Here is a 14,180-nt window from a genome sequence, read left to right on the forward strand (position 1 = left end):
TTATATAGGCTTTTTAGCCTGGCTTGAGCATTTTGTTTGAGCCTGGTCCCATCAGGACCCAAGCGTGTCTCCACGCGGAGCGACCGTTTAAACAAACAAACAAACAAACTCAAGTTATATTGGGTTTTTTCTGTGTTCTTACTTCTTTTAACCATTCAGGTACTTGCCACGGCGTCGTCATCCAAACTGGAGATCGTACCGTCATGGGTCGTATTGCTGGCCTTGCAATTGGACTCGCTGTCGGAGACACCCCAATTGCTATTGAGATCGAACATTTCATTCATATCATCTCTGCTGTAGCTGTATTCCTCGGTGTTAGCTTCTTCTGCTTGTCTTTCCCTCTGGGATACAACTGGTTGGAGGCCGTCATCTTCTTGATTGGTATCATTGTAGCTAATGTGCCAGAGGGTCTGCTGGCTACTGTCACCGTAAGTTAGACTATACTATCATGACCTGTGACCTGACCTTAGGTCATGTCACCAAATTACTAATGATAGTCTATAAACACAGTGTAGTTGTTTTCCTACAGATTGTGGGCTTAGAGCCAAAGGTATGTCCGAAATAAAGTCCTAAAAATCAGGAACTCCAGTGGAATTTTGAAACACAGTATATACAAATTTCTGAAAAAAACATGAGTAAAGTAATAATGAAAACTTATGTTAATACCGCTAAGGCAACGAAGACAAAAAAACCCTGTTCTACATGTACGGGCGGACGGCCCTTTCAAGTAGGGTCGGTCGGTCGGGGTTTTTTTTTCTGACAAATCTGAAAAAATTGTAAGCTTTTTGCAAAACTATTTTCTGAGGATTTTCCAGCTGAGGCACGATTTAGGGGAAGTTAAAAATCAGAAAAAAAAAATCATCACTTTTTCCCTCACTTTGCAAATTTTTTATGTTTCATATTATTTTGTGATGGAAAAAGTGAGGGTTTTTTTAACACTTTAGAATTTTTTTATCATTTCGCCAAGTTTTCATTTGTTATGTTTCTTATTATTTTCATTTCTTCCAGGTGTGTCTTACCCTGACTGCCAAACGTATGGCCAAGAAGAACTGTCTCGTGAAGAATCTGGAAGCTGTAGAGACTCTTGGTAGTACCTCTACCATCTGCTCTGATAAGACCGGTACTCTCACACAGAACAGAATGACTGTGGCTCATTTGTGGTTTGATAACACCATCGTCGAAGCCGATACAACTGAGGACCAATCAGGTAGATTGAATACATTATAATACGTTGCTTCGGCCTTAAATTTTTTCAACAAAGTGTGTATTTTCACTTCACAACTAAGTTTCCCTCAGATGTTCAATCTGTCACTGCATATTTCCATGCATAGCCATTCCCCAGGGCCACCCCAGATGCGTCAAGAGTTACATTATAGTAACAGTCTGCCGTGTAGTTCCTATAGGACGTGATCTTCGAATGCCGAGACATTGATTTGTCAAGTATTGGCAGTGTCAACTGCTTGTGGTATTTAATGCCCGGGGGGCACTTCAATTTGAAATGGATATAGGTGTAGGGGTGGCACTTTCGCACTAAGGGGCATTCGGTGAGAGCAAAATGTAAAATATATGGGGTCATTGGGTGAGAACATGACTTTTTTTAAATGGAATCTTTGGGTGAGAACCGGAACAGCGCCACGGAAACCTCCAAAATCGAATTTCTAGTACTAAATGGCTTCAAATTTCTTTGTTTTTTCAAAGTAAGTAACAAAATCAGTGATAAATGAAATTTGCTGTTCAAATTGAACTTGTAAGGGTCTTTGGGTGACAGATCAAATGGAAAAATATGGGGTCTTCGGGTGACAGAGAGCTACAGAGCACTGTGTTCGTAAAAAAAATATGGGGTCTTTGGGTGACAGTGATGCTGAATTAGGGGGTCTTAACAGCCCTACATACGCGTCACCTCCAAAGTTGGAGTGCCCCCCCGGATTTAATGACGTCTCATTTGGCAAAATATATCTGAAGCATAATGCTATTTCGCCAAATGAGGCGTAGTCTCCTTGCGTTCACATATCATTGTTATTAATTGATTATGTTTCACTTTGTTCTTCTGTACCAGGTGAAAGTTTTGACAAAACTGCTGTAACATGGAAAAGTCTCGCTCGTATTGCGTGCCTTTGCAACAGATCACAGTTCAAAGCTGGCCAGGAAAATGTTCCAATCTTGAAAAGGTACAGATTTGCTTTGTAATACAATCTTAATCGTGGTGCAGGAGAACTTCGGGGTCCTAGCATCATGTTATTATTTCATTTTTCAGGACATATCCACGAAAAAAGCTTATTACCAACATTTAGTTGATTCCGATTTTCGTTTCCGGGTTATGTATAGAGAGCTTGCGGTTTCCAAACGTACGCCCGTGCATCTATTTAAAATCACTCTCATGTAAGGGCATTTTGAATAGAATAATGCACGAGTGTATGATACCTATGTTTGAAAATCGCAAGCTCTCTATTAATTATTATGCGTATTAGGCCTACATTGCTGCACAGGTCAATGTATTGCAATTTCGCGTTCTGTTAAGGGAAGGGGTATGAACGTTTGGACAGTATTTATTGTGGGACATTAGAGCACATCAGACATATCGAATTGCATTCTGAATACGAAGAATGGCCTTCTGATATCAAATAATTTGAAATTAGAAATGTAATACACATTTTATGGCAAATCGTTAAAAATTTATTTTTGATATTTAACAGTACTCGAAGTAAACTTTATAAATCTGATGATTTCTACGTGTATGTAGGTGGGATGAAAAGCCGACGATCAATTGAAAATTTGGACCTTTCGTATTGAAGACATGGACTTATTTTCCCAAAACACCAAAAAAAATTAGGTCTTTTTGGGGAAAAATCCATATCTTCAATATGAAAGGTCAAAATTTTCAATTGATCGTCGGCTTTTCCTCCCAGCTACATACACTTTAAGACTATATGTGACCATCCAACACAACTGAGCCCTGAAGTCGCCAATCATCATTTTTGAGATATTCAACCAAAATATTTTGCTTGAAATTAGCTTTAAAATGATGTATATCATGTCTATAGTACTTGACATTTAAGTAGTGAAAATCAATAAAACAGTCAATAAATCCTTTGTTTCCTATTGTTTATTGTTAAGTTCAATGGAGCATATCTTAATAGTGGCACTGGCGACATCCGGGCTCAGTTGTGGAGGATGGTCACATATCATTAAATTTATAAAATTTACTTCGAGGACTGTTATATCTCCAAAATGTGAAAAATATCAAATTTTAATAATTTGTCATAAAATTTGTATTATATCGTGAATTTCATAAAATGAAAATTATTTGATATCAGAAAGACATTCTTCATATTCAGAATGCAATTCGATAGGTCTGATGTGCTCTCATGTGATGTCCCACAAAAAATTTTGTCGAAACGCTCAAAACGCTCATTCCAGTTTCCTTAACAGAACATAAATTCAAATTTGCCTCGAAACCATGGGAAGGATTAAATATCGATGTGAAATGAACTAGGCCTTATTTTCGAAGATGACCACCCACGAACTTCTTCCGATTCTTAAAGAGGAAGCCCTGCTAGAGCAGTTATTCTGGGGTGAACCAAACCTGCCTGGTTATCAAATTAATCGGTGACAACGTTATCTCTGAATTTGACTGGTGCTAATTGATGTTGTAATGTTATTGCATCAATAAGCACATGTCAAATTCAAAGATAACCTTGTCACTGATTAATTTGATAACCAGGCAGGTTTGGATCACCCCAGAACTGCTCTGGTGGGTCTTCCTCTTTAATTCTCATTGCATTTTCCTTTATCGTTTACCAGACAAACAACTGGCGATGCCTCTGAATCTGCCCTGGTAAAATGCGTGGAACTTTGCATGTACAATACAACCGAATTCAGAGATAAGAACAAGAAGATGTCCGAGATACCTTTCAATTCTACCAACAAATATCAGGTAAGCCTACCTGCCAATTTTTCTGCATAATTATTATCAATTTATGTGATCATTCATGCCATACGGTACTATGCCTCTGTGTATGCTGGCAGCCAAGAGTTGATATTCATCTTGTGATGCTTCGTCAAATTTGAGTTGGCTAGTTCTTAATGCTGTCATCAAGCCGGTATAAGACTGGAGAGTAGAGGTTTAAAGGCAGACCTGAAACGTTTCATCTTTTTAGCGGATTTCAGCTTTTTTTGGTTGCGGCTACCCAATGACCCCCTTTTTTCTAGATTTTCTAGAATAGCATCATCAAAATGCAACAAAATGATGCCAAAACTTTCAAATTTTGCTCCACTTTTTCAAAATTTTCTACCCGATGACCCTTTTTTTGGAAATCTTATACTCAATGACCCCCTTTCTTCAAAATATTATACCCAATGGCCCCCTTTTTGATTTTGTTTGTACCCAATGACCCCCTTTTTTTAAATAACGCTTCCCTACTTCGTGACGCCGGTAGGCACATACCCGTCACTTCTAAAGTTGAGTGCCCCCCCCGGATTTTCAGCCCAATGCTGTTTTTCAGCTTCTTTTTTCAGCATTTTCAGGTTTTTTCAACAAAGGTTAGGTTCATGTATAAACTTAAAAGTTTAAACATGCAGAAGGGATACAAGGGAATAGGTTTTACGGAAAGTGACCATTGCCTGCATTTGCTTGTCAAATTTTCTTTTACACCGTATATACTTGTGCTGTATTAGTGGTACATTGATCCTAATTGGGAATGAGTTATCGCCACTTTGTAACGGAACCATGCAACCTTTTGTTTTTAGGTGTCAATCCACGAATGTGAAGAAGATGAACGCTACCTTTTGGTGATGAAGGGCGCCCCTGAGCGTATTCTGGATCGTTGTACGACCATCTTAAATAAGGGTGTGGAAGAGGAGATGACCGAGGAGTGGAAAACGGCATTCAATAACGCCTATATGGAACTTGGTGGATTAGGGGAACGTGTACTTGGTAAGTGAAAAAATAGGCACACTTTATTTGTTGTTATTTAAACAATATTAATAATAATTTGGAATTTTGATCTCTACACATGATTAGATTACCTCAATTTATCGGTCGTAAATTCGACCTTCATATCGGAAGACTGGCAACCCTAGTTCGGGATCACTGCCCTTTTGGACACTTGACCCCAACGCTTTGTCGTACACTCTTGAAAACTAGTTTCGGCCCCTGTCGAAATACTTGGGAAAATGGTGTTGAGGAGGCTATTATACACACAGAGTTAACCAACCGTTACTCAACCGTGACAGGGGCCGATACCAGTTACCAAGAGTGTACGACAAAGAGTTGGGGTCAAGTGTCCAAAAGGTCACTGAAAATCCCTAACTTGGGTTGCCAGTCTCCCAATGAATGTGGAAGTTACTTGGAAAATCATTTTACGGTAGAATGCTGGCAACTTATTTGCCAGGTATTCTATACCGAAAATACTGATCGATGAATATAGCCAATGAGTGTATCATATAAAGGGCGGTTTACAATGCTGGGTTTGACAGTATATATAGCTTTGGAGAAGTCTCCGATATACACTCGCCTTTAAAAGTATGTCTAGGCCTAATAGTCTTAATGTATATTTTATCATGTCTTATTTTTGTGAAGGTTTCTGTCACTACTTCCTACCTTTGGATCAGTTTCCCAAGGGCTTTGAATTTGACGCTGATGAGCCTGATGTCAACTTCCCATTGGAAGGCTTCTGTTTTGTCGGTCTTATGTCCATGATTGATCCTCCCCGTGCCGCTGTCCCAGATGCTGTTGGCAAATGCCGTAGTGCTGGTATCAAGGTAGGTGCAAGATGATATATGCTATTTTTTGTGAAGTTTTCAGAATAAGCTTTTTACTAAGATCAGGAAATACTCCTATAAGATATTTATCTATATAAGATAGTCTAACATAAAATTGCTCGATGTATTTTTGCAAACAGGTTATTATGGTAACTGGTGACCATCCCATCACAGCCAAGGCTATTGCTAAAGGTGTCGGTATCATCTCGGAAGGCAACGAAACCGTGGAAGATATTGCTGAACGTATGAACATTGATGTGTCAAAGGTCAACAAGCGGTAAGTTACGTAAAAAATTATTCGTATACAAATATTGACTGCCCAAGAGGTGAATGGTCAAAACTATATTGCTCAGAGTGATCACCATACTATTTTCCCGAAGCGAATTCAATGCCTAGCAGCGTTTACAAAGCGTTACAGAAACCCTAAACACTTGGGATTTACAGTATAGACATACCTTTCATTGACAAGCCTGTCTTCGGTTGGAGTTGCTGAGGGTTTCTTATGAAAATTCATTGAAATCCATAACCTTTATTGGACTTCGCTCCAAGATTCCAGCCGCTTTGCCCATTTATGTCATGAATGTCCTCCACTTGCTCCCTGTCATGCGGCTGTCAGGTAACTATGTCCTGCAACCACAGCTCATATAATATTATATACGGAAATCATATTGTACATACTGCAGATTAAAGTAACACTCAAACAGTGGCGTATACCACCAAGGGCGGAAGCTTATTTCCTGCAAGAAACATTGCTCCCTCTCCCCTCTTACACCCCCGTGTGATACTTACCGCCCTAATATTTTAAGACCTTTTTGGGTACTTTTGTAGCCAGGTTTTGACTATTTTCGTCAATTTTCCCCCTTGGAAAGTTGCCCAGAAAAAAGTCCAGGCTTCCTCACATGTTTTCAAAGATACAGCTATGTACTTCAATTATTTTGAACACCTGTCATTGGTTGTTTTATTTCACAGTGACGCCAAAGCCATTGTCGTTCACGGTAGCCAGCTCAAAGATGTAACAAGTGAAGAGTTGGACGATATTTTAGCTAATCACACCGAGATCGTGTTTGCTCGTACCTCACCCCAGCAGAAGCTTATCATTGTGGAAGGTTGCCAACGAGCCAATCAGATCGTGGCCGTTACTGGCGACGGCGTTAATGATTCCCCTGCCTTGAAGAAAGCTGATATTGGTAAGTGTTCTGGATATACAATGTATCCGTTAGCATCTGCAGGCATTGAGAGCTATTGAGTATCTAGATATATTTTATAACGACATAATACACTGGTGGAAAGTAGTAGACCTACCACTTAATTTATCTTTGCTACTCCCTATTCCAGAAAAATACAACACTAATATTTTGGATTAAAATCTATTATCCTGTTTTACCAAATGAAATATAGGTAAATTCTAATCCTTCAATTAGTTCTCTCTGGCAATGAATGAAAGTCAACCTTTAATTGGTCAAACTCTTAGCCTTCAACTTTTATTGCCAGTTAGAACTAAGTAAAGCATTAAGATTTTACTGTTTTCATTGAAACAAAGCAGGATAACAGGTTTTTTTTAATCCAAACAAATTAGTTCTGTTTCTGGAAGGGAGTAGAGTCTGCATTTTAATGTGGTACTAATACCAAAATAAGTGATAGCAATAACTAAGCTTGCCGGAGTCAGCTCGTAGTCCGACCAGGTTATCTGGCAAGAAGCCGTTCTCCGCCATGATGACGAAGTAGGTGTAGAAGCCTGCCGAGGCCTGCATCATACCAATCTGACCATACGACATACTGATTAATCTTATTTTCGTATAGGTGTTGCAATGGGTATCGCTGGCAGTGACGTGAGTAAACAAGCTGCAGACATGATCTTGCTGGACGACAACTTCGCTTCCATCGTCACTGGTGTTGAAGAAGGACGTCTTATTTTCGACAACCTGAAGAAGTCTATTGCCTACACTTTGACTAGTAACATTCCTGAAATCAGTCCTTTCCTGATCTTCATCTTGGCCAGTATTCCGTTGCCCCTGGGTACCGTCACCATCTTGTGTATCGATTTGGGAACTGATTTGGTGAGTGTGGACGGATGATGTTTATTGCCTACAATATGATGACCTACAAAGTTCAACCACTGTTATTAATTATGTCTGTAAAACGATTTACAAATTAAACATTTTGGCCTGCGAACCAATTTGGCAATATTTCACAAAAACTATTATTATTCAAATACCTTTTTTTATTGTAAAGTTTTCGTTTGCTGTTGTTTGAATGTTTTATTATTTGAAATCATAAGTTTGTTATCGATGTTGTTTTCTGCAGTGGCCTGCGATCTCCCTGGCTTACGAACGTGCTGAAAGCGACATCATGAAGCGAAAGCCACGTGATCCTACCAAAGACAGGCTCGTCAATGAAAGGTATGTTGTATTAAAATACAAAAGGTTTTTTTTTGAGGGAGGGGGGGGTATCTATGGGGTGCGCGCGAGTGTGTGATTGTTTAGCTCAATAGTGTTATCATCAACCCACAATGTTCCAGGAGGACTACAACTATGTGTTTACGAAGGGTATGGTTAGGGTTATAGTGTTTCAGGAGCATAGGGTTAGCACTCCATGAGCTATACGATTAAACCTGGTTTCGGCATATGTGGTGCCGTTGTGAAAATGACGTGATTCAATTAGCCAATCAGAACTCCGCTGTTTACGCCCTTGGGCAGTGCGTATAAGATCGTCTTTGCAAAATACTGTAATAGCCTCTAATCTATATTTTGTAACCTCGATTTACAGATTGATCAGTATGTCGTATGGTCAGATTGGTATGATGCAGGCCTCGGCAGGCTTCTACACCTACTTCGTCATCATGGCGGAGAACGGCTTCTTGCCAGATGACCTGGTCGGACTACGTGCTGACTGGGATAATTCACGAGTTAATGATCTTGAAGACTCATATGGACAACAATGGGTAAGTTAATATTAGAACTGTATCCAGTTCCTCAAGGGGGGGTGCTCGCAAATCGGCCTTAGAACGCAAAGCACGAGGACTGGAGGTTTTGTAGTGTCTGAGATAGTCAGGCTCATATCACACACTATAGGTGGCGCTATTCGTCCATAGGGAAGTGGAATGTGCCTGTACAGTCCAAAAATGGCTTTACTGTGGGGCTCAATGGAAAAAATTACTAAAAATTAATTTTGACAACCAAAACCTAAGTGATGTTGACTTATGTTGGTACTGGCATGATACTGGATTCATAAACTATCACATAGTGCAATCCATGTTCCACCAAGTTGACACTCGATTTAGCTCAACAGCAATTTGTGTGTAAATCAAGACCATCCAAAACAGCTTTCTTACAGTAAAGAATAGGAGGTCATCTGGGGTCACATACAGTAGTGTACATTGTACATGTGCCTGCTGTCACAATTTCACACACAAAATTTTGGTCAATTTGGTGACACTATTTTTGTCTGTAACTTCAAAAGTATATGCACTAGAAACATATTACCTTATTGTTTAGGTAATTTGATTCTCTTTCAAATGAAAGAACTTTCAGCTAAAAATATTGAACTTCAAAATTTTATGAACATACCTATCCTATCTGAGAGGGCTTGTCACTCATGGTCCCATACGCACTGAACAAGTGCTAGTTAATATCACTAATTACGTTCGCTGTATTTTGGAACTTAAATCACATAATTTATATTCCGAGTGATATTTTTTTAAACATTTCTTTACCTTTTTTCTAAAAAGCTAAAAAAGTAACAAAGTTACTTTTGACAGTTTAAAAAAACAAGCCATGTGCGATGTGTAGTTTAAAACTGTTTTCCTCCTCAACTTTTCCTGGAATTCCCCAAAATTGGTCGGTATTCATTTGTACAGTAAACAAAAAGGTTTTTTCCAGATTTTCCAGATTAGGGTCGATGGGCCTTATTTGGCCTTATTGTAGAGCCCTTTCATTAAAAGTTAATCGTCGTGAGCTTTTCATTTTTTAGACGAATACAAAATTATAAAGTGTTTTGTCTTAGCTGTGGTAGTGTTCAAAACGGCTTTGCAGTCATCGGTCACTATATTTACATAGGGACAGTTTGTAGTAATCACCGAATTGTCAGTATGAAGAACTACAACGATATAATCACTTTTACGATTTTCATTCTAAGCCCAGACAGTTATAAAACATCCCATTGTATCATCCTGTCTGTAGTGTGATTCGCGTGGCACTTGGTATTTCTTAATTAGCAATCTGGTATCTGTTTGGGTCCAAAATCACAGTAGGTTTTATGTTAAGTGTAATCAAATGTCACCCTTGTCGTTTTTCCTTATAGACTTATGATCAGCGTAAAGTTCTGGAGTATACCTGTCACACTGCGTTTTTCGTTAGTATTGTGGTTGTACAGTGGGCTGATGTCATCATTTGTAAGACCAGACGTAACTCTCTTATCCACCAGGGAATGAAGTAAGTTGCATTTGTTATACGCTGCCGTAGTGTTCATCATACACCTGCCCCATATTAATATATTTGTTGCCATAACAAAGAAAGCGTGAGCCAGTTGACCTAGCAACGGTTACATATTCTAACGTGCAAATACGCCAGCGAATACGGAGTATTTATGAAAAATTAGCATGTACCAGAGCTAAAAAATATCAAAATTGAACAACAGAAACGCAAAAAAAAAAAAAAAAAAAGTATGGGGTTTACCAACAGACGAATCCAATTTCACGCATTCCTGCACCTCAATAGCAGCCATAGCTGGGCCCCTTAGGTCTATCCCACCTAAAATGTGAAATGATGTGGCCATGGCCGGGATATTAAACTGCATTCCATCACCCGTGTTACACGTAGACAAAAGAATGATGAAGGTTTACAACACAATACAATTCAACATTGATTTTTAAGCGGATTTAATCCACCCAATTGGGCAGTAGCAACACCAGTTTGGTGCAGACGGGACCCAGTAAAGGCCGACTGAATTCTGACCATCACTTGGCTCGTTGGATTCGTCTATACTATATCCATGGTTAAAAATTTCAAATTTTGCCGCAATTCGCACAAAGTTGTTCGGATTTACATCATATTTGACCATTTTAGCTTAAAATGACAAATAAAATTTTGTGGCTTCTCACGCATTTATATCAAGGGTCCAGTAAAGGCCGACTGAATTCTGACCATCACTTGGCTCGTTGGATTCGCCTATACTATATCCATGGTTAAAATTTTCAAATTTTGCCGCAATTCGCACAAAGTTGTTCGGATTTACATCATAATTTATTTGACCATTTTAGCTTAAAATGACAATTTTTGGGGATGTATGGATTTCAACGGGAAGAGACCAATGGTATAACAGTATACTTTTAAATTAAAACTAAGAGTAGAATTTAGTTCTTTGATTTTAATGATTTCTCCTCCTTCTCTTTCAGCAACTGGGTGTTGAATACTGGTTTGATCTTTGAGACTTGTCTCGCTGCCACTTTATCATACACTCCTGGACTCGAGAATGGTCTTAAAATGTACCCTCTCAGGTATGCACTTTGAAGAGCTTTTTAAAACATGTATTAAATAAATAATACGGCTTTATGCATTTTATTGGCATATCCTTCATTATGAAGGAACATATATGCAAATATAATATCTGACCCCTAACCCTAACCCTATTTGCATAAATGTACCTTCATAATGAAGGACTAACTCACATATTCCTAAATAATGAAGGACTAGCCATTTTGTTGTGCAAAGGAGGATGTTAGTGAAGTTAGCTCATTTGCAGTTTCTATCGTTGTTTTTTTTTCTATTTTTTCCCAATGTTACCAAATTGACAATACAAATTTGCTGAACATATAATTTTAAAGTTTCTGAATTTTATGGCGGCATTTTGATGATTAAATTCTGAAGGGTGGAGTAATTTGGTAGTTACCTAAAGATAAGGGGGCAACCTTGTCATCGGGTACGACTTTAGAAAGGGGGTCATCGGTTATAGTCGATTTCAAAAAGGGGTCTATTGACAGTTACATACCCGTCCGTTATGAAGTTTAGTGCGCCGCTATAATTATACTGATTCTATTTAAACAATGTAAAAAAACTTGATCACTTGACCTATTGCAAAAAAACAACTCATTTTCTTTTAATGATATATATCATTCGTTTCAGGATTGGTCATTGGTTCACCGCTATTCCATTCAGCATTCTGATCTTCTGCTATGATGAGACTCGTCGTTATATCCTGCGTCGTAATCCTGGCGGATGGGTGGAAATGGAAACTTACTATTGACGGGAAAATCCCTGCCCCAAAACCAATCAAAACCCACCACCGGCCATCGACATCAATCGTATTCTGGTACCTCCAACTTTTAAACCATTAAACCAGTTTACCGTGGACGATAATCAGGATTTTATCTCATCTGAACCGGTTTTAACAGTCATTTCAAAGAATGAGCCGTTAGAACAATACAATTATGCACACATATCGAGAGTTTTAATTGAAGTTGCTCTTACATCTTTTAAAATATTCCCGGATTTTATTAGGTTATTTCTTTCCTAATTTTCTTTTCTATTTACTTATTTTAATTTCTGTTTAAATATATAAACGTGTCTTAAAATAATCCGATATTACCTTAAATACAAATACCATGACCGACTGTCGTCGTGAGAACCCATTTGTGATCGTCAAATTATGCTAATATTTGTGGTAAATTTATGTTGGTATCCAAATATGGACATACAAACATCGCAAAATTCTTATGTTAGCCACAATATCATGACCTTAAGTCGAAAATGTGTATGTTCCTCGTCAGTGGTCCATATATTTTGACTTATACCACACTTTGTATCTGCTGGATATTGGAAAAGCTCTCATTTTTAACATCCCACCCTCCCTTCAGCGTCAACTTCTTCACTAAATCTGTAACCATGGTAGCTACGGTATCACAGCTTTATTTTATGTATTCAAATTTCTCACTTAAACTTCACAGAGAGCAAAAAACGGGCAGGGTAAACGTCAAAGAGCTTTTGGATTTCATCCAAAATAAAACACGCACAAGCGGTACTAAAATCTATAGAATTCTGATTACACTATGGAGGGAGTGCTTTCGCCATATCAATTGTCATCTTCAGTCTTATAGTGCCATGATAGTATCCCAGGAGAGCATTTGCAGGTAATCTTGATTGTCATACCAACTTAACTGTATCAATCGTTGAAGAAGCATCCAGTTTGGTGAAAGCGCTCCAGCTAGTGTTATAAATATAGTTTGTTGTTAGTTATCTCCTATTGTCTCGAAATGATTAGTACTGGTACATGACACAACCATTTCATATTCATCGGTTTATCTGCAAGGTTGAAGTTCAATACACGATACATCTGATAAGATTGGTCGTATGAATTGACCTTTTCGGCAAATCGCATAACTCCTTGCCGTTAGACCTCGTCATTTGACGTCACGCCGATGCGCAGATCGTTTAGCGAACATCGCTACTGCGCATTGCAATTCGTCGTGACGTCAATGGCGACATCTGGGGTCTAACGCAAGGAATTATGTGATTTACCAAAAAGGTTATTACGTTAAAGAAGAAGTCTTCTGATACTGGGTGTCAGATAAACTTCAAAACTCAAAGAGTACAATCAGATGAATAGGTAGGCCTATCCTAGACTGATCATTTTGAGACACCCTGAATAACAGAATTTGATATAAAAGTAACGAAATGTTATAATTAACGTTTGTTTAGACTTAAAATAAGATTGGTGTTAGTGTTGAATAAAATAAAGTTCTGTTCTGTTGCATCTTTAAACAACACGTGTTTTGTCTCAGGTTTTGGGGTATATATCTTTTCGGCGATTTTGGTATATTGATGAATGATGGGCGGGTTTTCAGTGGGGACCAATGCGCGGCGCCCGGCGCCAATTTTTGAATGGGAATTTGGGTAAAAGTGTCCTTAAAAGCGCCCATGGCAAATTTGGGTGTTTTTTAGTGTTTTTTGGTGAGAATTGGTATAATAGACTGATATAGCAAAAACAGCAAAAAGTAGGTATAGAGAAAGTCAGCATCCAAAAGTCTGCGTGCACATCCACGTACAAACATTTTCGAAGACCCCCCCCCCCGGGAAGTTACAACTTGTTTTCACTTGTAAACCTATACTCCTGTTTTCGATAATTTAAAGACATCATCTTTCAAATGCAACACCAGACGATACACCGACACTTCCTTTTTGAAGATATCTGCTGTAGGCCTATAATGATTGCACTGAGTGAAACTTCCGGATATATTATATTATAGGCCTACTTAATATCTGAATATGTTTGTGTCAGTCTTTTGTAATTGTCCCCGGAATCACGTTTCATTTTCCATACTCTATCACTCCATCGGTACTAGGACTAGGCCGTACACGAGTTGATTGTATACCACTACCAGGTGATGTTTTCCGTTCCTTAAAAGTTCAGCTAAAGACTTAAACTTA

At 38.6% G+C, this 14,180-nt stretch overlaps 1 protein-coding gene across 1 annotated transcript in view; it reads left to right on the forward strand.

Annotated features, from left to right (window-relative positions):
• LOC140169979 (sodium/potassium-transporting ATPase subunit alpha-3-like) overlaps window positions 1–13,517 on the forward strand; it is a 28,419-nt gene extending 14,902 nt beyond the window's left edge. The window contains exons 9-22 of the mRNA XM_072193293.1: window positions 160–428; window positions 1,009–1,207; window positions 2,057–2,168; window positions 3,802–3,934; window positions 4,747–4,933; window positions 5,579–5,760; window positions 5,901–6,037; window positions 6,730–6,947; window positions 7,561–7,817; window positions 8,065–8,159; window positions 8,527–8,701; window positions 10,060–10,190; window positions 11,153–11,254; window positions 11,880–13,517. Coding sequence (XP_072049394.1) covers window positions 160–428; window positions 1,009–1,207; window positions 2,057–2,168; window positions 3,802–3,934; window positions 4,747–4,933; window positions 5,579–5,760; window positions 5,901–6,037; window positions 6,730–6,947; window positions 7,561–7,817; window positions 8,065–8,159; window positions 8,527–8,701; window positions 10,060–10,190; window positions 11,153–11,254; window positions 11,880–12,000 — 2,318 coding nt within the window. The 3' untranslated portion in view covers window positions 12,001–13,517. The remainder of the gene's footprint in view (window positions 1–159; window positions 429–1,008; window positions 1,208–2,056; window positions 2,169–3,801; window positions 3,935–4,746; window positions 4,934–5,578; window positions 5,761–5,900; window positions 6,038–6,729; window positions 6,948–7,560; window positions 7,818–8,064; window positions 8,160–8,526; window positions 8,702–10,059; window positions 10,191–11,152; window positions 11,255–11,879) is intronic.
• The last annotated feature ends 663 nt before the right edge of the window (window positions 13,518–14,180 follow it).

Source organism: Amphiura filiformis, chromosome 14, assembly GCF_039555335.1.
Source record: "Amphiura filiformis chromosome 14, Afil_fr2py, whole genome shotgun sequence".
Lineage (NCBI taxonomy): Eukaryota > Metazoa > Echinodermata > Ophiuroidea > Amphilepidida > Amphiuridae > Amphiura > Amphiura filiformis.